The 25,536-nt window shown below is 45.7% G+C and overlaps 1 protein-coding gene across 4 annotated transcripts in view; it reads left to right on the plus strand.

The window, feature by feature from the left end:
- PC (pyruvate carboxylase) overlaps positions 1–25,536 on the plus strand; it is a 130,306-nt gene that overhangs the window by 44,006 nt on the left and 60,764 nt on the right. For all 4 annotated transcript variants that reach the window (XM_087702963.1, XM_087702966.1, XM_087702964.1 and 1 more), the window contains 8 exons: positions 5,078–5,216; positions 5,465–5,649; positions 8,313–8,478; positions 13,568–13,713; positions 14,048–14,165; positions 15,312–15,463; positions 15,928–16,046; positions 19,145–19,307. In XM_087702963.1, the coding sequence (XP_087559089.1) occupies positions 5,078–5,216; positions 5,465–5,649; positions 8,313–8,478; positions 13,568–13,713; positions 14,048–14,165; positions 15,312–15,463; positions 15,928–16,046; positions 19,145–19,307 (1,188 nt within the window). The remainder of the gene's footprint in view (positions 1–5,077; positions 5,217–5,464; positions 5,650–8,312; positions 8,479–13,567; positions 13,714–14,047; positions 14,166–15,311; positions 15,464–15,927; positions 16,047–19,144; positions 19,308–25,536) is intronic.

Here is a 25,536-nt window from a genome sequence, read left to right on the forward strand (position 1 = left end):
AAAAGCTCTTTATTTTTTAAAATTCTCAAATCCATTCTCCATCTACTTGCCTGTTTATAATCACAATCTATTTCCATATCGATAGCTACCATTGCATGATGAGATATTTTAATTATTTTTTTATCTTCTCTCATTATTTTAGATAATATTTCCAGTGTTACAAATATATAGTCTATTCTTGTAAAAATTTTATGTCTACCAGAAAAAATACGTATAACTCTTTTATTACCTTATGGTTCTCTCCAGACATCTTTCAATCTGTTTCTATTAAGAATTTTTCTTAAATCTGTATTATTATACTTTGTTTCCGCTTTTGATGGATTGGATTTGTCATTTCCACTATCCATATAACCATATTATAATTGCCTGCCATTATCACATAACGTTTTTTGACTTCTTCTATTCCTTTATATACCCTATTATAAAATTCTCTTTGATTTATATTAGGTGCATACAAGTTTGCTAAGGTAACCTCTTGTCCATAAATCAATCGTTGCATTATAAGAAATCTTTCCAAAACATCCCTTTTTATAGTCTTTAGCACAAATTCAGATCTCTTAGCTACAATGATTGCTACCCCTCTTGCTTTTGATAAATGTAATAAATCCAATCCAATCCAATATCCCCGTCCCCTAAGTCCATTATTCTGTCCTCTGGCAGCAGAAGAAAGAAGAGGCTACCTGGCCATGCAGGGACCCCCCCAGGGACCCTCTGGGGGGCCCTTTCTGCCTTCCGCCCCCTTTGGCCTCCCTGGAGAGGGTGCGCTTTCTGGTAGGCTTTGCCCGTCTTCCAGCTTTCTAGAACCTTCCTCCGTGCCTGGTGCTCTGAAGTGGCCCTCAAGATGTTTTCCCCCAACTAGAGTCGCGTGAAACAGTTGATTCCTGGGATGCAGAAACTGCTTTTGTGGATGCCACCAAAACTGCCCCATTTTGTTTTGCTTTGCAGCCACACCCCACTCTCATTTAACGTACAAAATCAGTTGTGACTCTCTTGGTTCCCTTCACTTCTGTCGCCTAGTTGAAATTCCACTCTATTATGTTCGGCCTATTTCTCTGTCCTAACTAGATCATTTAAATTTTTATTTGTCTTTCGAGTTGTTAGAAGATCAACTGCATTTCTTTTCTTCCTCCAGTCCCCCAGCCTTTCTCCACTTTCTCAGGCAATGCTCAACCAGCCCATCAAGAGGCCTCCTTTGCTCCGTCTCACTCCTCCTCCTCCTCCTCCTCCTCCTGCCGTTCTTCTCAGTCTTTTGGGAGAAGAAGGATGAAGTGAAATAGCAGTGGAGCAGCTGCCTTTCCCCCTCCCGATGTGGCCAGTATTTGGCCACATCCGCTGGGCAACTGGTCCAGAGCTCTTGGTCCTCTGCTTTCTAGGTCCAGAAAACTATCTGTGTCCTTCGCAACCGTGGCCGACTTCTGCCCATCCCTCTTTGTTCTTGCTTTCAGGCTGTTAGCCGACCCTTTACCAACCCTTTACGTCCCTTCCTTAAGCCTCTTCCTCCCAACTGCCTGCAAGTGTTGAGCACCCCTATTTTTTTAGCTGCTCAGACTATTTCCCAAAAGCCACTCTTGGTGGTGGGGGTGGCGGTGGCTGTTCTTATCATTGTAGCATTTTCTGTGAGTTCCTATGGGATGGTTTGTAGCTGAGTGTAGAGAAAAATGTATACAATTCAACACTGAAGCTAAATGAGTTGGAGCACTGCAGAATTCCGGGTATCTGCCCCCCCCCCCACTCCTGTTTTTGAAGCTGACAGTATTTTTATGCCCCATCCGCAAGTTCTAGAAAACATTTTATTTATTTTGCACTTAAGATATTCTTAGCCTTGCGTCAATTCAAGCTCTGTAATTCAAGCTCTGTGCCAAGGAAAGGCAGATTCTGTGTCATGAAATAAATTATGCAAATAGTGCTAATCTGCATACTTCCTTTCCTGCATGCTTTAATCTTCCTAATTGGCAAAGAGGCAGAGGCTTGCAAAGCAGCACCAATTTTGGAGTCCCTCCCCCCATGCACATGGGGGGGGGGTGTCTTGGCTGGGTCAGTCACGTGGCCCAGAGCGGGAATTTGAGAGACTTCTCAACAAAACGTTGAAAATCTGAACAGACCGAAGAAGGCGGGGCTTAGCAGTGAGAAGACGGAGTTTCAGGCTATTCCTGAAATTCCTCTATTCCGAAGGATTTTTGGACGGGTTCTTTGGACCCTAGCTGTCCCGGAGACGACAGTGAAGGTGAGGAGAGACCCAGGACCTCAGAGACACTCGCAAAGTCTCTGGGGGGGGGTATTAACTCCTCGTGCCAATTCCTTTCTGGATTAGCTGCGTGCTAACTGAAACTGCAGGTTGCCCCTAAGAATGGCAGAAGTGATGTCATCTGGTAAGCTGATTTTATTACTCAAGAGAGACTGTCCGCACTAAAAGCTTAAGCTAATTGAAACCAAAAAATAGAAGAATCTAGCGGCGAATTAGTCTTTTTTTTAATGGCTGGTGGCTACTTTATTTCTTAAACGCTTCAAGGAATGCTTCGGCAGCCCTCCTCACTGACTCTTTTTAAGTGGATCGTAAAGTCAACTCTCTACTAATTAGCCCTTCACGATCTGACATTTTTATTACTTGGCTGTGTTTACGATCAGATAAGATTGCACAGTTTCCAGCGTGTTTCTATTTGCAATTTCTAACTGCGACACATCATGGCGTCTGAAGTCTCATTCCAGATTCTTTTTTCCGCATGTCGAGAGCTTTTTGACTCTTTTCAGAGATTGGAAAGAAAATTGGATCATCTGATTTTAAAATATGAAGGAAAAACTGAGATCGTTGAATGTTTGAATGTTCTTGAAATACAAATGGAAAATGTGAGAAATGGCGTCTGGTCTATCTCAGAGGAAGAAAGGAGGGGGGGAGCTATAAAGAAGATTCATTTAAAGAGACAGAGTGCAGGAGAAATGGAAACTCCACCCTGGAGAATTAAAGTCAATTTGAAAAGTTTTACAACATTATTATTTCATCACTGACATTCAGAGCCAAAAGGTGCGAAGATATTTTTGTCTGGACTTGCCTATAAAAACATTTGGTAAATTTATTCAACGAATGGCAATTGGATTGAGAAAATTTTGCTGTTGGAGGGGCACAGGCTGACAGATGCAAGAATATAACTTAAAATTAGCTAAATCTGATTACTTTAATTTGTAATAGATATAGCTGAATAATAATTGATATTGATGGTAATGTATATAATGTGGAATTGGCTGATAGATTGAAGAATACAATTGAAATCTAGCTAACCTAATTGCTCTCTTTATAACAGATATAGCTGAATAATAATTGATATTGATAGTAATGTATATAATGTGGAGTCGATATGATAAATAACAATTGGATATGAGAAAACATTTTTGGATTATACATAAAGAGTATTAATTACAATAATTATCACTATCATAAAAACTAAATAAAATACATACAATCAAATGTTAATCAATACTGGGAAAATGTTATGATATATGATATAACTAAATATTATGGATGTTCAGCTAAAATAGGATATGAGGATTTGATGTAAATAGAGGACTTTATAAGTAAGTAAATGAAATGTCAGCATGTGTTATGGATTAATTCTTTGGCATAGCTAAGGATGAAGGATGTTTAAATAACCATAGGTAATTAAAACCGGAGGTATAATGATGCTAATATGGTAAACATTCGAGTTAAGATATTTGAATTAATATGAGTTAATGGAAGAGAAGCACCAAAGCATGTTGTAACCAGTTGATATACTTCTTCTTTTTTATAATAGATACCTGTGTTTTGTTCTTTTTTTCCTGCCTTGTCCTTTGTCGTTTTTGTCCTTTTTTTTTTGTTCTATTTTTTTTTTTTGCCTTTTCTTTTTGATTTTTTCTTTTCCCACTGGTGTGGGCAGGTATTGTTCAAGATTATTATTTGTATTAATACTTTTAAATAATAAGTACAGTCAAATGAAAATGGATATATAATAATGCTTAAGTTAATATGAGTTATGTTTGTTGACCGTGGAGGATTTGTAATCGATTGATACATTTTCTACAGATGTAAAGAAAGATGCTGTACTTGTTTCAATTAAAATTAAAAAACATTTATTTAAAAAAAAAAAGAAAAAAAGAAAATCTGAACAGACCATAAACTGAAATTGATTTGCTTCCTCTGGTATAGAATTACTGAGCTAACCAAGATCTGTATTTAAATACACTTACATACATACTGTCAAATAAAGAATAATGTGCTAATGCAGGTTGGTAGCTAAGGAGTTTGTTTATTTGTTGAAGCACAAGGGTGTCCTAAAAAAAATGAGCTTCTCTAGCCCCCCCCCACCCCCCCACCCCGTGCAACTTCCTAGATTCTTGTAGCATTGCAACTTTTAATGACACACTCAAGAGCACTTTTCACCCCTTCATACCCAACACCTTGGTATGCCTAACTCTCCTGTCTCCAGAATGGGGCGATATGATTTCTGCCATTTTAAGGGAGGAGATATGAAAACCGTAGCACAAGCATTACAGTTTTGGAGGCCAGCCTTGGGCTTCAAGCAAAGGGCTGTGTGTTCATTGGTCTGTTGAAAAGAACTGAGAGGGGGGGGGGAACTATGGAGACCAGGGTGCCCAACCTCTGATGATGCTGGCAAAAACCTGGCGTGGGATCCCCCCCCCCCCACAAAGTACCTTTCAACAGACCAAGGAATCCCCCTCTTCTTCTTCACCTGAAGCCCAAGTTGGTTATTACAGTCCTGGAAAAGAGGCCGGAGAGAGTCAACCAAGGGATCCTTTGCAGCCCCTGCTTCCTCTGCCTGACATTTTCTGCCTGGGAACTGGAGAGGCCTTGCTGCTCTTCCACCTGTGATGGGGACGCCCTAACTCTGGACAGGGCTTTCACAATTTACTCCCTGAAAAGAGGAGAAGACTCTCACTTTAAGCTCCCCACCTGGTGCTCCCACGCGTCTTAATTCCTGCCCCCCCCCCTTCGGCCTCTCCCGCAGCTGCACCTTGGAACTGCAGCTAGAGCTGCAACTGGGGGCCCAGCAGCAGCACCGGCTGACCTCCCTCTCTTTGCCCACAGATGCTGCTGCAGTTGCCTTGTGCCAAGGGCAGGATGCCCTTCTTGGCCCTCCAGCACCTCTTCCGTCACCCCGCTGCCTTCCTGAGCACCCCACGGGTAGAATACAAGCCCATCCAGAAGGTGATGGTAGCCAACCGAGGTGAGCAGGGCTTGGGAACTGGGATTGCTGGGAGCTGCTTCTGCCACCCCCCCCCCCCCCCGGCCCAAAGTCCCTGGCCGGACTGTTTTTTTCACAAGCATTTTTGGGAGGAGCCGCTTCATCAGAACCAATGGCAGACAGAAACTGTTAAGCAATCTGAGTGGCCGACCTGGGTTTCTTTGACCCCGGCCCCAAATGCTTTCCTCCCATCCTGACCTTGCGCTCTTCTTAACGCTCGTGCATTCCAGGGGAGATCGCCATCCGGGTCTTCCGAGCCTGCACGGAGCTCGGCATCCGGACGGTGGCGGTCTATTCCGAGCAGGACACGGGGCAGATGCATCGGCAGAAGGCAGACGAGGCGTATCTGATCGGCCGCGGCCTCCCCCCGGTTCAGGCCTACCTGCACATTCCAGACATCATCAAAGTCGCCAAGGTGAGAAGGCTCCACCTGTGACCCGGGTGGCCAAAGGCAAGCAGGTGATCCCCATGGCCCACAAGGGCGGAGCAGCCGGGGAAGCCACCCTTCACTTGGGGGTCAGTGTGCTGAGATCATAGATTGGTATGAAAGTCATTTGCATGTCTTGACCTCAGACTGACCTCAGAGTGATGCCTGACCAGTCCTCGAGAGGCTTCCTGGATCCTCTTTGACCTCTGAGATTGGGTCCCAGGTTGCACTTCCTTATTTGGGGCTGTTGTGCATCTGGAACTCCACAGGGAGCCTTTGCAGAGTATGGTCAGTTCCTCCAGATGTTGGACTGGATGGATCTCTCACTCCTCGATCACCCGGCATTTAAGACCATTGCAGTGATACGGGGCGGCCCTTGAAGGCTCCATGAAAGGCTACATTCTTGGTCCAGAGATTGGCAGAGTGATCATTTCTGGGTGGGTCTCATCATGGCCTCTGCTCCCCCGAGGTTGACGCCCCAAAGCTTCTGAGCGCAGTTCCAAATATTGCTTATCAGCCCCCAACGCCTGCATGGCTCAGGGCCTCGTTATCTGAGGAAGTGCCAATTTCTCAATCAGCAAAGGACAAAAATCCAAACGCCACTGACATCTTGAAGTCTCGTTCATCTAAAATATAAGAGTTGGAAGGGATCTTGGAGATCATGTAGTCCAACCTCCTTCCCAGCACATCCTCCAGCTGCTTGGAAGCTTCTTGGTCTAATCTATGCGTTGGTGGCCAAGGTTTGGCCAATGCTTCTCTTGCTGTTATGAGAGGACCAATGTTTCCGCCTCTACTGACATTGGTGGCCGAGTATTATTGTAGCCATTATACCTTGCAAAAAGGAAGTTATGTGAATGTGAAAGATTTGTACGAGATGACATGAAGGAGTTTTACTCAAGTGGGGAAAGAAAGATAAGAGACAGGCAAGCAGGAGGCCTGTTTGGGGATTAAAGGCTGAGCTACAATTGACCCAGAATCACATTGACCCCATGTGTCCCAATGTGAATGTCCACTGACCGCGCTTTCCCTGCACCTCACACTGCTGGTGCAGTTCCCGGTGGGTCACAGTGGGAATCGTATGTGCTGGATGCAAAGCTTCTTGCTTACCCTTAAAAGTGACAAGGTGGTTTCCAGATTATTTTCTCTCGTTCTGAGTTACAAGTTAAATCCTGGGGGAGACATTTCTAGTCTGGCTGACCTGTGAGATGAGAGGCTTGGAGGAGGAGGAGGAGGAGGAGGAGGAGGAGGTGCAGCCCAGCTTCGCTTCTGGGCCCGCACTTCCCCAGGCGCGGAGCGCTCTGAGCACAACTTCCACAAGAAATACGTGCGTGAGAGGAGAGCAAGGAGGCCGTGGCAGCTGTGGCTCCTCCGACCATGCAGTGATGGTGGTGGGTGATGGCGCTGCTGGCCCTGAGACCGGCTGGCCAGGCCCCCCCCCCTTTACGAAAAGGTTTTTTAGAAACATTGGACACAGAGCGTTTTTCCTGGCTTTTGTCATTTCCATTCATATTTTAAAATAACCTGTGGATGGCTGGGCCCAACTTTGGCTTCTACCAGCAGCGCCTCCGCGCTTACTCCTGCGGCAGCCCGGCCAAGGAAGGTGAGCACCTCAAAGCCCCTCACCGGGCCCCTTTCTTGGGACGAGTATTGGGAGGCCGTAGCGGCAGCAGCGGAGGGGATAATGGTGGAGGCAGCAGGGAGACCCCCGCGCCCCCCCCCCTTCTTGGTCCCGCCATAGTAGCAGCGACAATGAGTATGAGCAGCACTACAACCGCACTCCCACCCCCACCCCCCGCCAGCTCCAGGCCCACAGCGTGTTCTCTTTCAGCTACAACAACTACAGTACATGGCCCCCACTTTGCCTCAGGACGAGACAGGAGAGAGAGAGAGAGGAGAGAGAGAGGAGAGAGAGAGGAGAGAGAAAGGGAGGAGAGAGGAAGAGAGGAGAGAGAGAGAGAGATGAGAAATCCTGGCGTCCAAATGCCTCTTTGAGTGTTTAAGATTGCAGAAACAGGCGGCCAAGCTAAGTGCCTGAAGGACCCCATCCCGTCACTGGGAGTCCAGGCGCTTCAGCAAGCTGTGTGCTGGGTTCATATTAGTGGTTCGTGGAATTTAAAATTATGAATCGGGTGGTCCCTGAAGTCCGGAAGGTTGGTGAGCCCTGCGCTAGAAGAAAGCCTGAGCAGACTTTGCTTTTCCACTCCACTGATGGCCTTTTGGCGCCATGTCTGGTCTGCATTTGGGGCAGAGCAACGTCCTTCCTCTAAACCCTCCCTGGAGCATCGGAGGCCGTTCTGGGATGGGATGGGATGGGATGGGATGGGGTGGGGGCTGCTGCAAAGGGAAAGAGCGAGCCTGTTATGCAGGCAGATACAGTTGACACAGATGATCTTGGATTTAAAATGTTGAAAAATTTAAATAGGTGGCTTTGCAAAAAGATTTTCAGCGTAAAGTTACGTTTAATTCCGCAGGTGTTTAAAGCAGTACCTGCAGGTGATGTTTTTGTATATATGTTTGATCTTCTAGACACATTTGCAAGAGACAAAGAGCACCCGGGCTTTCTGGACAGCCTGTCCAGTTTAGAAACCTCGGGGCTGCTTTGCTTGAGAGAGAGAGAGCAAAGATTTCCAGCGCTTCCTGCTTCTTTCCAGGACAATGAAGTGGACGCGATCCATCCCGGCTACGGCTTCCTCTCCGAGCGAGCTGATTTTGCCAAGGCCTGCCTGGATGCTGGGGTGCGCTTCATTGGGCCCTCTCCTGAAGTGGTGCGCAAGATGGGGGACAAGGTGGAGGCCCGCGCCATTGCTATTTCTGCTGGTAAGAAGCTTTGCCTCACCAAGCAAGCCGTTCTACGGTGACCGAACTCTGCTAGGTCAGCTCCCAAAGAGGCCCAGAGAGATGGCTTATTGCAGTCCATTGGCTAAGACAGTCAAACGGTCACTTGTGTCCGTTTCAGCCCCCGGAAATGGCTTCTCCTGTCCAGAGGTCCAGTAGCCCTTTCCAAAATAAGCAAGAATTCTACTTTGCCTGCTCAAGAGAGAGAAACAAAATAGAATTATTTTCCTGCCTTCTTACATGCAACCTTAAGCTTCTTTCTTGGCATTCTGAGGGACCAGCTTTATAGTCCAGAGAGTTCCAGCAAGCAGGCAGATATTGATGCCTCAGTCCTCTAACGTCCATTCTGGCCCCATCTGGCTCCATCCAAATCTGGCCCCATCCATATATACCCCCCTCCCATCTGCACCCTGTTCACTTCATTCCAGTTTCCCAGTGGCTGAACGTACACTCAAAATTAAAACCAATGCTAGCCAATTCTCTATGTTACATGAAACATGCAGACTTAACATCCTAGAAATCAATGATTGAAAGGGACCAAGAGAGCATCTAGTCAAATCCCAGCCTATATATATATATATATATATATATATATATATATATATATGAGAAAAAAATTTTCTCATATATATATATATATATATATATATATATATATATATATATATATATATATATATATATATATATATATATATATATATATATATATATATATATATATATATGAGAAAATTTTTTATTGCTTTATTTAAACAAAATGACAAAAAAACCCATCTTTCGTTACATCTTGTTGAAAGCGTATTGATTGGTTACAAATATATTCCGTGCATTTCTTTCACAATCCTTACATATGCTTTATTCAAATCAGGTTGTACATTTTAAGTCAAGAAAGAAAAGTTATGTATTTTATTATCCCTGTACCATAATTCTCATTTAGTTACCATCGTTTAAACATGTTTTTATCTAGAATCATTGATATTAAAAGACACAATCACCGACTGGCATTCATTTGCAATTTCAATAGATCTCCAATAACATTGCACCTTTATAACATATTCTAAAATTAATTCGGTTAAGTAAGATATCTAAGCATTCCCCCCCCCCCCCCGTAACACACCTGTATGTATCATTAAATATTGTCCATTAACATTTCATTGTTATTATTGTAGTTAACTAAAAGTTATTTACTGTTTATCTCACCTCTCCTCTCCAGGCCCAATATTATAACTTTATAGCCATCTTTAAACAATGATTTATTAATAAGATTTATAGGACTTTTCCCTCAATCCCAAATGAGTTAATTATGTGCTAAGAAAATAAACATTAGACATCTAAGACAATCTAAGAGATATTAACATTTCTACTTGACAATCACCCAAAATATACATTAGGATTTCTATGGCCTGGTTATTTATCCTAACTAAGGTTATTATTTCTCTATTAGTATCATAGTAAATTTATGTTGATGACTAAACATTCAATGGTAATCTAGAACAGTCTATAAAGTAATAAAATCTCTACTTAATAATCATCAATAATTAACTAGTTTTTTCCCCAACAACTAGCCTTATTAACCAGTATCGTTCCAGTAACAAAATGGTCTTTCCTTTCTCGCCAGCTGTTGTGTCGATTCTCTTTCCAGGACCTTTCCAGGGTTTAAGACTTCTCTCCGCACTTTAAAGCTTAAACGGTTTTGTTGTCCTTGAGCTGTTGTTAGTGTAAGCTTAACTTTGGTTGTTCAGGTTTATTTCTGAATAGATTTGTCTTATTAACTCCATCTTTTTCACTCTTTCTTTTTCTCCTACATCTTGGAGTTTGGGGTGGAGCACCAAATTATCAAAGTCACTTTTCCAGCTTCCCTTCTTTCCACCTTCACTCACGTCTACTCCATTTATAAGTTCATCTGAGTTCTTATCTTTGTTTTCTGTATTTTCATTCACTTCTTTAATTTCTGGGGCTGCAACCTCATCATCTTTTTTTGTGATACCCCATAGTCTGTCCCATTTCTTGTCAAATCTCTCAATTCCTTCTGAGAAGTTTTGAAGTCCAGCCAAAATGTTTTGAATTATCAAGTTTTCTTCATCTGAGTATTGCTCCATTTTTTAGAGTAAGGAGAAATATAAAGAAAAAGCAAGGAGAAGAATGCCACTCTAGCCTGTCACAGATTTTGAAGAATATATCTATTTTTATTTTAAATCTTAAGCAAATGTTCTTTTATGGTTTTCAAAGAAGAAGGGTTCTAAAGTTTTTCTTTCCTTTTCCAATTCTTGCCAAAATATTTTCCACACACACCAGCAGAACACTATTTGTGACCTTGGGTCTTTATCAGGTTTTAAAAAGAAGTTCCAAACCCTTCTGCTGCACAGTCAGTGTAGTCAGATAAGAGTGAACAAAGGATACTTTGTTACAACAGCAAAAGAAAAAAAGCTTCAGACTTGGGCTTCTAAGTGGCAGATTCGACTATTTTAAAACCTTTTTTCCTTAAGTACCTTTAATATGATATTGTAAGAAGTAGAAGAAGAAATTTATTAAAGTAAAAAGAGTTTTAATTTAAGCCAAAAAAGTTAAAGTAGTAAAGGGAAATAGAGAAAAAAAAGATCCCTTCGCCTCAAGCGGAAAAAAAGGAAACGTTGCAATCACTTCAATCCACAAAAGATCGTTACAGGCAAGAGCAAAAAACTTTCTAAGGCAGTCCAATAGGGATTAAATACGCTGCTTTGTTCTTGCTTAAGGGACTAATTTACCTTAAGAGTTTCTTAGGGCAATCTTCTAAAAGAAAAGAAAAAAAACCTCACCAGATGGAAACACTTTCATTTCTCTCTTTCAGGAGCCGTCTCCAACTATGTCAGTCGGGGGTGGGGGGGGAGATTGCCTGTTGCCGCCGGTTGGAAGCACTTCCCTTGGGTCGATGTCCCTGCGACCAGCAAGGTCTTGTCTTCCCAGTAACCGTCTCTTCGGGATGGTTTAGGTCCCTGCCAGACCGTCCAGGGGCAAAAGTGTCACCGGCTGATTCGGACAGTCGAATCCGCACAATGTAACGTTGCGACGTTGGCTCCTCCTCCCTGCTTGTATATATTTTTGTTTCCTGGTCTGTTCTTCAGAGCAGCCCTGAGCAAGGATTCTGCCCTGTGTTATACACATGACAGACCTGTTGTCTCTTCTCCAGTCCCCTCTTCCTCTTGGTTCCCCTCTTCTGGGCGTGTCCCTCCAGAGGGCCCAAACTGGATGCCTTGTGGCCTGAGAGACTCAGAACAGAGGGGGGGAGGGGGAGGGGGGATGATTGCGCTATCCCTCTATTGTTGCTGACTCATCAACAAATTTCCCTTTCCACCCCCTCATTCTAGTCGTGTATAAATACCTTGAACTACACGGGGCCAAGTAAGGACCCCTGCAGGATGCCCCTCGAAGGACGGTCTGTTTCTTGTCACCTTCCCTGACTTTTGCAGGGAACTTTGCTTTGGGAGAATCAGGTTATTGATGATGTACTTTTATTCCCATGGTCAGCGATCCTAGTTGCCCTATTGAAACAGAGCTCAGGTTGTTTTGACATGGTTTATTCTCGATGCACCCAAAGTAAGGAACCATCAAAGAGGAGTCCATACGGGGCCAAAAATAGGTTGAAATTTTATCCCCTGTCCAGAATAACACCGGGATGGTGTTGGTAGGAGAGTATCCCCTGAAGCAGAGGCTACTGATGAGCCGTGGTAGCGCAGTGGCTAGAATGCAGTACTGCAGGCTAATTCTGCTGACTTCTGGCAGTTCGAGTCTCTTTGATTCTGAGGTTGACTCAGCCTTCCATCCTTCCAAGGTCGGTAAAATGAGGGCCCACGTTGTTGGAGGCAACATGCTGATTCTTTAAGCTACTTGGAGAGGGCTGTAAGGCCTTGTGGTGTGGTATATAAGTCTGAGCACTATTGCTATTGCAGAGAAGGGCAGGCCTGCTCTGGAGCATTGGAACATACAGCCATGCCTCCTTTTTGAAACATCTGCAACCTGCCTGCTGCATTATCCGTCCCGGGCTTTTGCCCAGTATCAACCTCAAGCTGATCGTCTTGCATACAACCGTACGGGAGGCTTATATGAGAGGCTAAAGCCAATATTGCAGCAAGGTCAGCGTCCTGACCAGCGTCCAGGTGTAATTGGTCTCAAGCATGAAATCACCTCTGCCCCCCCCCTTTAAAAACTGAAGCAAGTGCTCCAGCTATTCAGCTCACCTACCATCTTCTTCTAGCCGCCTCTGTTCTTATCCACCTTTCCCGGGAGCCTCTTCAACCTGTCTACCTTACTTTTGTTGGCTATTACCGGTAACTACCTGTTGTTAACTCACCTTTGGTGACTGCGCCCTGCAGGACAGTCTTTCCCCTTAATCCCTGTTTACCTGTAGTCCTTTTTGCTCCAAGTTTGCTAATTTCCGGTAGGAAATTTCCATCATTTTGTTGGAGCCGAGTTGTTCTGGACCCAGGGCCAATTCAAAGAACAGGAACTGTATCAGCCCCCATTTTGGTAGACCGTGGCAAGACCTGGACCGCGGGGGAGACAGGATCCTCTTCATTCTGAGATCTCGGAAGCTTTTGATAGATTTCATTTTTGGACTGCTGGTGAGAGTTGGGATCTTTCAGTACTTCAGCCAATCGTTGCAGAGCCTAACCTTGTAAAAGGCACGAGAGAGCTGTTAAGGGGGGCCTTGGATCACGGCAGTTTTGAGAAAGAAACTCGCCATAATCTCACCTTGGTTTGGCTTAACATAAGAGAGGAAAGAGAGAAATTTGGAAACGAGGCTTTCAGGCTTCTGCCTATTTTCCTTAGTAAGGATGTTAATCTTGTAGGTGATTTTGAGTTTTTCTTACACCTTCCTCAAGATCAGCTTCAGATTTCCTTACTTCTTCTGCTCCTTTTGAGGGACGGTTCCAGGGGATGGGTGGACGGGACAGAGCAGTAGACCTGGAAGTGGCCCTGGGGACAGGGGTTTCTTAATCCTCCCCCCCACCCACCCCCCCAGCAGACACTCCCAGTCAGGGCTCCCAGTCAGGCGCTGTTGGGCTCAGTGGGACTCCTCTTTGCCCCTCAGGAGTGCCTGTGGTCCCCGGGACAGACGCCCCCATCTCCTCTCTGAATGAGGCGCAGGAGTTCTCGCAGGCGTACGGCTTCCCCATCATCTTCAAGGCTGCCTATGGCGGAGGAGGACGAGGCATGAGAGTCGTGCGCAGCTACGAGGTAGGGCGTGTGTGGCTCAGCATGCAGGGCCTTGAACCCAGGGAAGTAGCTGGGGCCAGGCAGGCTCTGCCGGGGGACTCTGCCCATATTTGTGTCAGAAGCCCCCACAAAACTAATTGAAGGGTGGTTCTCGTTCGATGGGACTTGTTGGTGACAAAACCGTTTTCCCACGGGACTATTTGGATTCCCCCCAAATAATGCAGTCTTTGAGGAGGCTCCTTTCTTGTCCCCGGATGGGCCAGAAATATTTGGGGGCATCCCCAGCTGGGAACAGGAGGGTCTTTGTTGAGGATGGGGTGTGTCAAGCCAGGGGCAATTCCTTTTCTCTGGGCAGGAGCTGGAGGAGAACTACACCCGGGCGTTCTCCGAGGCCCTCTCGGCCTTTGGCAACGGTGCTCTCTTTGTGGAGAAGTTCGTGGAGAAGCCAAGGCACATCGAAGTCCAGATTTTGGGTATGGAACGAAATAGTCTTTTCTTTCTCTGGAGGGTGGCAGTGAAATATGATTTCTTAATCTGAGAAAGGTGGATGGAGAAATAAATATTTTATTGAAGATTATTGTATTTTACAGAGTATACGACACACCTTTCCCCCCCCCAAAAAAGTGGGTGAAAATCTGAGTGCGTCCTATACACCAAATACAGCATTTTTAGCCTCCCCAAACCCCCCACCCCCTTTGCAAAAATGGAAGTGCAGAGGGTTTGGGAAGCTTATAAAGTGCTCCTGGGGGCTGGGGAGGAGAAAAATGAGTGAGAAACAGGCCATTTTTCCCGTTCTTGCCCACCCAGCCCCCAGGAGCACTCTACAAGTCTCCGAAAGCCTTTGCATGCCCTGTTTTTTTTTTCTTTCAAAAAATGGGCCTATTTTAATTAAAAACAGGCCTTTAAAAACAGGCCTTTTTCAGTTGTTTGTGCCCCCCCCCCCAGCCCCCAGGAGCACTTTACAAGCCTCCCAAAGCCTTTGCATGCCCTGTTTTTTTTTGGTTTTTTTTTGCAAAAAAGGGCCTGTTTTCATGAAAAATGGGCCTTTTTTCGGTTGCCCCCCCCCAGCCCCCGGGAGCACTGCTACAAGCCTCCCAAAGCCTATGCATGCCCTGTTTTCCACAAAAAACAAGTGCGTTCAGAGGGTTTGGGAGGCCTGCAGAGTGCAAAAACTTTTTTAAAAAAAATTATGTCTTCAAAATCTTGGTGCGTCTTAAACTCCTGTACGTTTGATAGTCCAAAAAATACAGTATATGAGAAGAAGATTAATTTTGCTGATAGCAAAAAAGAAACAAGGCATGTTTATTATGGTTATTGACTAGAAAAGTAAATAACTTATTTATACCAAGTCTTCTGACTACAGAAATATACTGGCCAGATAATCTATGAGTTTAATAATTTGAGTGATTAAGTTGCAGCTTTTAATAAAGGAACAGGATGGCGGGGATTGGCAGGGAATTCCTTCTTCGATATAAGCAGTGCCCGTGTGGAAGTCAGGCGGGCCCATCCTGCCGAGGAATGCTCTCTGCCAAGGCCTGCTCTCTGCACTCCAGCAGGCAGGGAGGGAGCCTCCGCCTTGGCCCAGCTTCACCTTTGGCCCGGTTTCTCCTCCTCGGCAGGTGACAAGCATGGGAATGTGTTGCACCTGTATGAGAGGGATTGCTCCATCCAGCGACGGCACCAGAAAGTGGTGGAAATTGCCCCTGCCGCCCACCTCGACTCCCAGCTGCGCTCCAAACTCACTACTGACGCCGTCCGCCTCGCCAAACAGGTGAGGGACGGCAAGCAGCCCAGCCACTTGGGGAGGGGGGGGTCAGCGAGGAGCGGTGCCCCTGAGCAAAGGGGTGGGATTCCCCAGTCCTTGTTCCTGGCCTTTTTGGGCAGAGAACAGGAGATCCGCTTTCCTGGGTCAGTTTGGCAAATGGGAGAATCTTCACGGCCTGCTCAGATCTGACTCCTTTGTGGGCAAATTGTTCTGAGCAAGGGGTAGCCCTGCTTTCCCCCTCCTTTCCTCCCCATCTGCCAACATTGTTCTGAACTGCTGGAGGCCGGCTAGAAGAAGAGAAAAATTCCACTTTGTGGAATTCATCTCAGCCTGCACCACAGATTTCTGTCAGAACCTCTTCCTCTAGTGAGTAACGTTCCCTTTAGCCTGGAACATGGAGCGTTGCCCGTATTCATAGATGAAATTTCTGTATGTGCTACTGAAGCCCACCTACTGCCTCCTTTTTGCAGGTTGGATACGAAAATGCTGGCACGGTGGAGTTCTTGTTGGACAGACATGGCAAGCATTACTTCATTGAGGTCAATTCCCGGCTTCAGGTTGAGCACACGGTGACAGAAGAGATCACAGAGTAAGTGGCTCTCTCTTTCTCCCCCCCCCTTCCAGTGTTTAAGATTCTGAGGTGCTTTCGGGTGATCTGGAGCGGCCTGGCTGCCCTTCATTTGGGGGACTCGGAGCAATCGTGCCCAGCCGTAGAAGGCGGAAAAAGAGGGCAGAAGAAGACATTTCTCTCTTGCTGGTATTCTAAGAAGGGAAAACGGAGATGGAGAAGCATTTGGAGACGCGCCCTGCAGTTGTGATGGCATCTCCCTACCTGAGAGCAAGAAGGCCTGCTGGGGAAAAGGCCAGGATGGGGCCTCCTGAGTGGCCACTGAGTGGCGTTATAAGAAGGCAGGGAGGGAGGAAACGAAAGGGAACGCGGGTTGACTGGAGCTCCAGGCCTGGGTAGCATGATGGCTTCTAAAAGGAAAAGGCCACGGGGATGCCAAACAGCTTTGAGTTCAGTGAGGCTAAACAGCTGCACCAAATCACCACAAGATGGTATTGGAAGGAAGCGCAACTTCTTCTTTTCTTAAAAGATTTTTTATTTTTATTTTTCAAAACAGACACAACACACAAAATCCTCTTTCTTTACATACTGTAGAAAGTGTATCACTTGGTTACAAAAAAAATTTGTGCGTTTCTTTCCCAGTCATCCATGATTCATATTAATTCTAGCATTTTAAATCAAATATATTTGTACATATTACCATCATCCTACCCCCCATTCTCGTTTGACTATAATTCTTTAAGTGTCCTTCATCATAAAACATACCAAAACTCAAGACATAACCACGTACTGGCATCTCATTTGCTATTTCTAGAATCCCAATAACCCTATTCCTTATGGCCTATTCTAGCTAAACATCAATGACATTTAGGAACAAAGGTTTCTAATCTTCCTTTCCAAATCACTGTTTACAATTTACATCCAATTTCCCCATGTTGTACCCATACCTATATATACATTGTTATCATTATCTCTCCTTTGTTTGACTATATCCGTTATCATAATTTAGTTCTTTTTTAATTAATTTTTATATGAAACCAAACCATTTTTCATCTTCCTTTCATAGGTACCATTCAATCTTCATATCCAATTACTACTTGTTATCCCAATACATATGTATACATTATTATCATTTTCAATTGTTTGTTTAACCACATCTATTGTCATTAAATTTCGCTAAGTCCAATTAGTTTTAGATTAAAGACTTTCATCTATCAGTCTGTATCTTTCCAATTAGCTAAACCCCCATAGTATTTAATAACAAAGTTTTCTAATCCTCCTTTCCAAATCACCATTTAAAGTTTACATCCAGTTTCCTTATGTTATACCCATATCTATATATGCATTATTATTCTTATCCCTCCTTTATTTGACTATATCCTGTACCATAACATTTCCCCTCTACTAATCAGAACTTTAATTGTATCTAACTTAGTTCTTTTTTAACATTAGTATTATCATTATCACAAAAGAATTGTATCAAGCGGCCACTTGTTTTCCCGGATTTGGCATTGATTACTAGTCGGGCCCCACCTAGGGGCCTAGGACGTCGTAATGTATTTTCGTAATATGCGTGCAGTTCCAAGCAGTGTGGCTTTTTGCATTTGAAGGGTTAATACCATTTTATAATGCCTTGGTAAGGCCACACTTGCAATACGGCGTTCAGTTTTGGTCGTCACGATGTGGAAAAGATGTGGAGACTCTAGAAAGAATGCAGAGAAGAGCAACAAAGAGGATTAGGGGACTGGAGGCTAAAACAGATGAAGAACGGTTGCAGGAACTGGGCATGTCTAGTTTAATGAAAAGAAGGACCAGGATGAGGTGACATGATAGTAATCTTCCAATATCTCAGGGGCTGCCACAAAGAAGCTGTCCTCCAAAACACCTGAAGGCAGGACAAGAAGCAATGGGTGGAAACTAATCAAGGAGAGAAGCAACTTAGAACTGAGGAGAAGTTTCCTGACAGTTAGAACAATTAATAAGTGGAACAACTTGCCTCCATGTTGTGAATGTTCCAACACTGGAAGTTTATAAGAAGATGTTGGATAACCATTTGTCTGAAGTGGTGTAGTGGTGCCTAAGCAGGGGGTTGGACTAGAAGACCTCCAAGGTCCCTTCCAACTCCGTTATTCTATTCTCTATGGCAGCTGCTCAGATATTGGAAGACTGCTATCATGTCTCCCCTGGTCCTTCTCTTCATTAGACTAGCCATGCCCTGATCCTGTAACAGTCCTGCACATCTTTTAGCCAATGGTCAAATTCATTTATTTTTTTTACTACTGGTTCTGTGGGCGTGGCTTGCTGGGCGTTGCAGGATGTTGCAAAATCCCCATCCCCATTCCCACTCGGGGCCCAGCCAGAGGTGGTATTTGCCGGTTCTCCAAACTACTCAAAATTTCCACTACCGGTTCTCCGGAACCTGTCAAAACCTGCTGAATTTCATTCCTGGTTTTAGCCTCCAGTCTTCCAATCATCCTGGTTGCTCTTCTTTGCACTTTTTCTAGAGTTTCAACATCTTTTTCATAGTGTAGCCACCAAAACTGGATGCAGTATTCTAGGTGTGGTCTTAGGCTTTATAGAGTGGTATTAGCACTTCACTTGATCTTGTCTGTATCCCTCTATTAATGCAACCTGGGATTGCATTGGCTTTTCTGGCTGCCCCCCCCCCCCGCACACTTTTGGTTCATGTTTAACTGGATGTCCACTAAGACTCCAAGATCCCTCTCACATGGGAGCAATTTCCTGACACAATTAGAACAATTGTGTTTCACAATGAGAGCAATTAATCAGTTTCAGAAATTAGGGGTGCTCCATAACTGGAGGTATTCAGAAAGAGACTGGACAGCCACAGTATATAATCTCCTGCTTGAGAGGGGATTGGACTAGAAGACCTCCAGGGTCCCTTCTAACCCTATTATTCTATGTTCAATGGTCATCTTCAGATGCGTAGTTTCGCCTCACTGGAGAAGGCTACGGTCCTCCGAAAGCCAGGTTTGTTGAGCTCCCTGTGCCCACTTAAGATGGTGTCTTGTGTTCTCCAGCCGCCATTTGTATGGCACAGCCCTAGTGCTCTCTGTTGCCACAGGTTGGTCTCAACTGCGCTCTCCTATGCTTTGCAGTGTTGATCTTGTCCATGCCCAAATCCACATCGCCGAGGGGATGAGCCTGCCAGAGCTGGGCCTGAAGCAGGAGAACGTGCGCATCAACGGCTGTGCCATCCAGTGTCGCGTGACGACCGAGGATCCTGCTCGTGGGTTCCAGCCAGACACAGGCCGGATTGAGGTAGGAGGAGGCTGCAGTACGGGGTTTCTCTCCCCAAAATCTGTGCCGTGGGGAAGATAACAGGGTGAACCGAAGGGCCCCAGGCATCGTAAAGGGGTCTCCATCACTCATTCAGATCGGCCTTTCTGCCTTTCGTTTGAGCTGCAATTTTAATATTCAATAAAAAGGCAGACTTGAATCAGTCAGGCATAAAATCTACCCTCATAATGAGGATGGGAAGAATAATATAAATGTGCTTGATATGGTACAAGCTGTAAACTTTCCAGTATCGTTAGCCAATCAAAGATGAGTTGGCAAAGGTCCCAGTCTGGCTGTGCTCACCTGCTCTGCCCTAGAGAATTCCCACTTCTGCCCAGGTGCCAGCTACTTCCTGGGTGACAGATTCTGCCAGTCTGGCTCAGCCCGGAGCACCTGGCAGCAGCACCCGCCCTCTCTGCCAGCTTTTAAACTGCACCATCGGGAGAGTGTGTGACTTTTTGAGATGTTCCCAACCCCCTGCTCTTCCTTTGACTGCAGACTATCAGGAAATTATAAATAAAATCAATTTCTTCCTGCTTAAAGGAAGGATGGAAGACTGAGGGATTCACATTTGTACAGAGTGGTAAAACATTAGATTTATGGGACACAGAAAAATACACCTAGCATCTTCCTAAGTCGCTGAGCAAATTTGTATCTGCACAATCTTCTGAAGCAAATGGCCGTTTACGTGCGCTCGCCTTCCAATTTCTGGAACATATAAATTGGAATTGGAGACTATTTGGGGGAATAGCAAATCCCTCCTTTCTCAGCCTCTGTCAACAGTTGTTTGTCCAGTCATCTCATGTTTTGAAACATTGCTGGGGGGGGGTTCTGCATTTTAGGGAGACCCTCTAACTGGAGAGGGACGCAATTAAGCTGAGTCCGGGATGGCACCAATCAGCTCTTGGCTGCTCATGAACGGGGAGTTTCGGCCCATCCAACAGTTGCTCTGGTTCTCCTCCCAATTGTATTCAGTCATTTCTGTATTTCTAGCCTTTTCCGATCTCTTGGCCCAGCAAAGCCACACGGGGGGGGCGGGGGGGGGAGGCCTTGTGGGCACTGTTCCCTCTAAGGTGCGCGCGTGCGCGGCCGCGCACATGGAAAGAAATCCCCGCGCAGAAGTTTCTAACTGCCGCGCAGAGATTTCTACCAAAGCAAACGTGGGGAAGTCCTTTGCAGGCGGCTAGAACTGGCCTCCCGCAAAGGACCTCCCCAGACTTGTTTTGATGAGCCGCCAGTCCTCTTGCTTCTTCTCCTTCATCAGCAAAGCTCCCGCTGGCTTCCCGGCCCATGGCTTTGGCGTCTCTCCACGCGGAGCACCTGAGCTGGCTCCCGCGTTATCCCTCCCCCTTCCTCCTCTGCCGTGCTTTTGAGGCCGACTCCGCCGCTTTCCTACTAGCTCCCGCGGCCTCAAAAGCACGGCAGAGGAGGAAGGGGGAGGGATAACGCGGGAGCCAGCTCAGGTGCTCCGCGTGGAGGGAGAGACGCCAAAGCCATGGGCCGGGAAGCCAGCGGGAGCTTTGCTGGTGAAGGAGAAGAAGCAAGAGGACTGGCGGCTTTGAAATGCAACCCCCTGGTCCCGCCGGCCGCGGATTTGATTCGGCGTAAGTGGGGGCCGAACACATGCTGAGCCGACTTTGCGCAGTGAGGCGGAGTAATTCAACCCCCCCTCCCAAAGAACGTGTGTGTGTGTTTGTGTGTGTGTGTGTGTGAGAGAGAGAGAGAGAGAGAGAGAATTGGATCAAAATTGGTGGCCAAAGGAGTGGAGGGAGGGAGGGAGGGAAGGAAGGAAGGAAGCCCTGCCCCCTGTGAAAAAAACTGAAGATGGAGCAGTGAATGAATAAACCATAAAAGCAACAAACAGTTAATGCGTAAGTAAGCTGAGGAGCAAGTTCTCAGCTAAGGAAGCAATATAAGAAAGAAATATAAAAAGCTCAATATGCCAAAACACTTATTTTAGTCTTCATTTAATTACTTGTATTGTAGTCTGATGTAACATCTTTTTAAAGTTAACGTTAGTTAGAAAATATAGGGTACAAAACTTAAATAATAAAAAAATGTACATTCATTTTGAAAAATAAATGCAATACTTGATTAATTTCATATCTTTATTTAAAATAGTTTTGGCATGGCATATGATTTTATTGACTCAGTTGGAAATGATGTGGATGTTGTATCTGACTCTGAGGTATATATATTCTTAAGTAACATAACATATAGCATATTGTCCAAACTTGCTAGACTATTTAATTGATCTTACTACTTTAAAGGGGGAGAGTTTCATGATAAATTATTTTATTACATTTATGTTGCATTTATATATTATATTTATTACATTTATATTCCACATTATATATTTGTATTGTTATTTTAGTGTATATTGTCAATTTCGATAGATATTATATTGATATATCAATACTGATTTTAATCATACTAAATAACAATTACTGCTATTATTTATCAGCATCAAATATTTACAGTTTTTAATATCGAGTTAGTCGTATTTTAGAATAATAGGATTATCTTTTAATAGGATAATTGGCAAAATCTAATTCACATGTGATGGGTTGCATTCCAAAGGAATGTGAGAGGACAGGTTGCCTGCAAAATGCCAGGACCCAGGACCTGTTGGTGCCATGTCTCTCTCTAGCCAGTCTAATGATCTAAAAGCTGAGCAGAGAGCCTTTTTTTTTTTCAGGGTGAGCGGAAAAGTATAATCTTTGAGTGGCACTTTTCATGCCTGGCATTCATCGGGCTGAAACCTCGCTTGCAATCGGCGCTTGACGCTTGGTATGTTGCGCAAATGTCCAGCAGACGAGACAGAAGTTCAAACTGTGGCTCTCTTAGGTGCTCAGGCATGAAACTGTGCCGCTCAAACACTGTACTTTTCCGCTCACCCTGAAAAAAAATTAGAGGGAACATTGCTTGTGGGGGAGGCCTTGTGGCGGCCACTTGGGGAGCTCCTCTTTCCAGAAGCCGCCAGCGCCTCGTCTCTGCCCCCTGCAAGTGTGCAGCAGCCTCTTCTGTAGTGCCCTGCAGAGTGGATGGCAGAGGGTCCGCAGGGCCGCCTGTCGATGGTGGGGCTGAGTGAGGGCTTCTCCTCCTCCTTCCCCTCCAGCCCAACGTCGCCCCTTCTTGTTTTCCTGAAAGGGGCAGGGGGGGGGTTGGGTCCTGGGGGATGAATCCCGGCAGAGCTGTCTTCGCAATGGAAAACAGAAACTCTTTGCTTTGTGCCTGGTGCCGCCTGCCCCTCATCCACCATCAGCTGCTGCTCCTTTGCTGTTGGGGGTGGGGGGGCATTTATTCAAGCCACTCACTACCCCAAAGCTCAGCTCTGGCTGCCCTGGATGCTTTTCCCCAGCGTGGCGCTTTGCAGAGTCTGGGCAAAACCACTCGTGGGGTTTCCAACCACTTTGCAGGTCATCTGTCTCAGTTGTTCCCCATCACGGTTCACTTCCAGCCTCTAGGACAGCTGATTCACTCCCCACTGCAGGGACCTTTTATGGGACAGGCTCTTCTGCCGGATCCGAAGGCTTCCCTGTCTTTGCCCTTCCGCTTGAGAGGAGGGTGGCACCACCAGAACTGTTGGCTTCACTGGGCCAGTGGGGCAGGGCAGGTGGGCATCAGTGCCCAAGGCCTTTCCTACTTCCTGGGGCCCCTCATCTTCAGCCAGCTCTTTCTCTGTGGGTTTCAGGATACCAGGCTTGGCCCGCCTCCCTCCTCTTTTCCTCCCTCCCTCCCGTTTACTCCTCAAGTAGCTCTGCCTTCCCCCATCTCTTTCTCTCATTCTCAGGGGGAGAAGCTTGATTGCAAACAGGATCTTGTGAAGGTTAGATCCAGGAAAGTATAGACCTATCAGCCTGACCTCAATACCAGGGAAGATTCTGGAAAAGATAATCAAGCAACGAATTAGTGAACACCTAAAAGTAAACAAAGTAGTAGCCAAAAGCCAACATGGGTTTGTCAAAAACTGATCACGCCAGGCTAATCTTATTGCATTCTTCGACAAAGTGACAAAATTAGTGGACCAGAGGAATGCCGTCGATATAATTTACTTGGACTTCAGCAAGGCATTTGATAAGGTAGACCATAACCTACTAGACAAAGTAGAAAAATGTGGGTTAGACAGCATCACCACCAGATGGATTTGTAACTGGCTGACCAACAGCATTCTACGTGTAGTCCTCAATGGAACTGCATCTACATGGAGGGAAGTATGCAGTGGAGGACCCCAAGCCTCTGTTTTAGGCCCAGGACTCTTCAACATCCTCATCAATGATTTGGATGAGGGAATAAATAGGGAACTCATCAAATTTGCAGATGACACCAAGATGGCAGGAATAGTCAACACTCCAGAAGACAGGCTCAAGACACAGAAGGATCTTGACAAACTTGAGCATTGGTCACTATCTAACAAAATGAAATTCAATGGTGAAAAAAGTAAGGTTCTACATTTAGGCAAGAAAAACAAAATGCACAGGTACTGTATAGGTGGTACCTTGCTTAATAGTAGTAACTGTGAGAAGGATCTTGGAATCCTAGCGGACAATCATTTAAATAGGAGCCAGTCGTGTGCAGCAGCTGCCAAAAAAGCCAACACAGTTCTAGGCTGCATAAACGGATAGAATCAAGATCACATGAAGGGTTAATACCATTTTATAATGCCTTGGAAAGGCCACACTTGGAATACTGCATTCAGTTTTGGCCGCCACAATGTAGAAAAGATGTGGAGACTCTAGAAAGAGTGCAGAGAAGGGGAACCAAGGTGATTAGGGGATTGGAAGCTAAAACATAGGAAGAACGGTTGCAGGAACTGGGTATCTCTAGTTTAATGAAAAGAAGGACCAGGGGAGACAGGATAGGAGTCTTCCAATATCTCAGGGGTTGCCACAAAGAAGAGGGAGTCAAGCTATTCTCCAAGGCACCTGAGGGCAGAACAAGAAGCAATGGGTGGAAACTAACAAGGAGAGAAGCAACTTAGAATTAAGGAGAAATTTCCTGACAGTTAGAACAATTAATCAGTGGAACAGAAGTTGCCTCCAGAAGTTGTGAATGCCCCAACACTGGACGTCTTTAAGAAGATGCTGGATAGCCATTTGTCTGAAATGGTATAGGGTTTCCTGCCTATGCAGGGGGTTGGACCTCCAAGGTCCCCCTCAACTCTGCTATTGTATTGTATTGTTATTATGCTGCCACCCCTAGAATGATGCTCTTTTCTTCCTTTCTTCCTGCTTGCAAAACATCTCTGTCCCTCCAACAGCCATTTGGTGCATTCAAAGCCCAATGAAGTGGTTTATAATCCAGGGGAGCTTGTGGGATGATGTTTTTACGTGATTTTATCCTTGGGCAGAGCAAGCGCCCCCCCCCCTCCATTTCTTAGAATTGAAGTGAGTGGAAAGGCAGCATGGATAGAGCCCTTGCCGGACTCCCTGGTGGCCAAGGGGACCCTGAGCTCTCTGGAAATGTAGGGCTTTGCCTCTCCCCCCCCCCCAGTGGAAGTTGTCCCGGGAAGATTCTGGGGGCCCAAGAGCCCCCTGCTCCCTTCTTGGTGGGAGCAGGGCCCCACTTGAGCCTCACTTATCTTAATGGGCAGATACAGCTCCAGGTTGCTTCCTTCCCCGCTCTCTGCCAAGCCTCCCCTCCTTTGCCAGCCTCCCTCCAGCTCACTGAAAGCGGTTTGCAATTAAAGATGAATTTAGAATAAAGTTGTTTCTCTTTTCTGTCTTCTTCCACACTCAAAGGGAGGAGAGCCTGAGAAAGTGAAGAAAAGGAGCTTAGGAGGCCCCCTTTGCCTTTCATTATCGCTGATCTTCAGGGAGGATAATGCCGGGCTGTCTCTGCTTGTTTCCTCCGGCGATGGCACCATCTGTCCAGGTGTTCTTCCAGCAAAGAGGCGGCTGCTGTTTGAAAGCCTATCCTTTCTGCCCACCAGCCCTGGCTCTGCGCTCCAGTTCAGAGAGGACATTGGTGGCAGCCTTTGCACCCCATCTCACCTCCCCTCCCCGCTCCCCCCCCCCCATCTTCTGCCTTGCAAGCTTAAGCAGGTTCTCCCTAGAGCTTGACGCCTGCCCCCTCCTCCCCCTGGCAGCTCTCCTCCGAACCCAGCCCGGCCTCTCCCTTGCTCAGGCCCAGCTGGTGGCGTCCGAGGACCCAGGTGCTTCTCACCCTGATGCCACTAAGCAGGTCTCTTAGCAGCGAGGTCAACATGCCT

Source organism: Thamnophis sirtalis, unplaced genomic scaffold, assembly GCF_051295495.1.
Source record: "Thamnophis sirtalis isolate CommonGarterSnake01/CBP01778 unplaced genomic scaffold, rThaSir2_p1.2 scaffold_18, whole genome shotgun sequence".
Classification (NCBI taxonomy): Eukaryota; Metazoa; Chordata; class Lepidosauria; order Squamata; family Natricidae; genus Thamnophis; species Thamnophis sirtalis.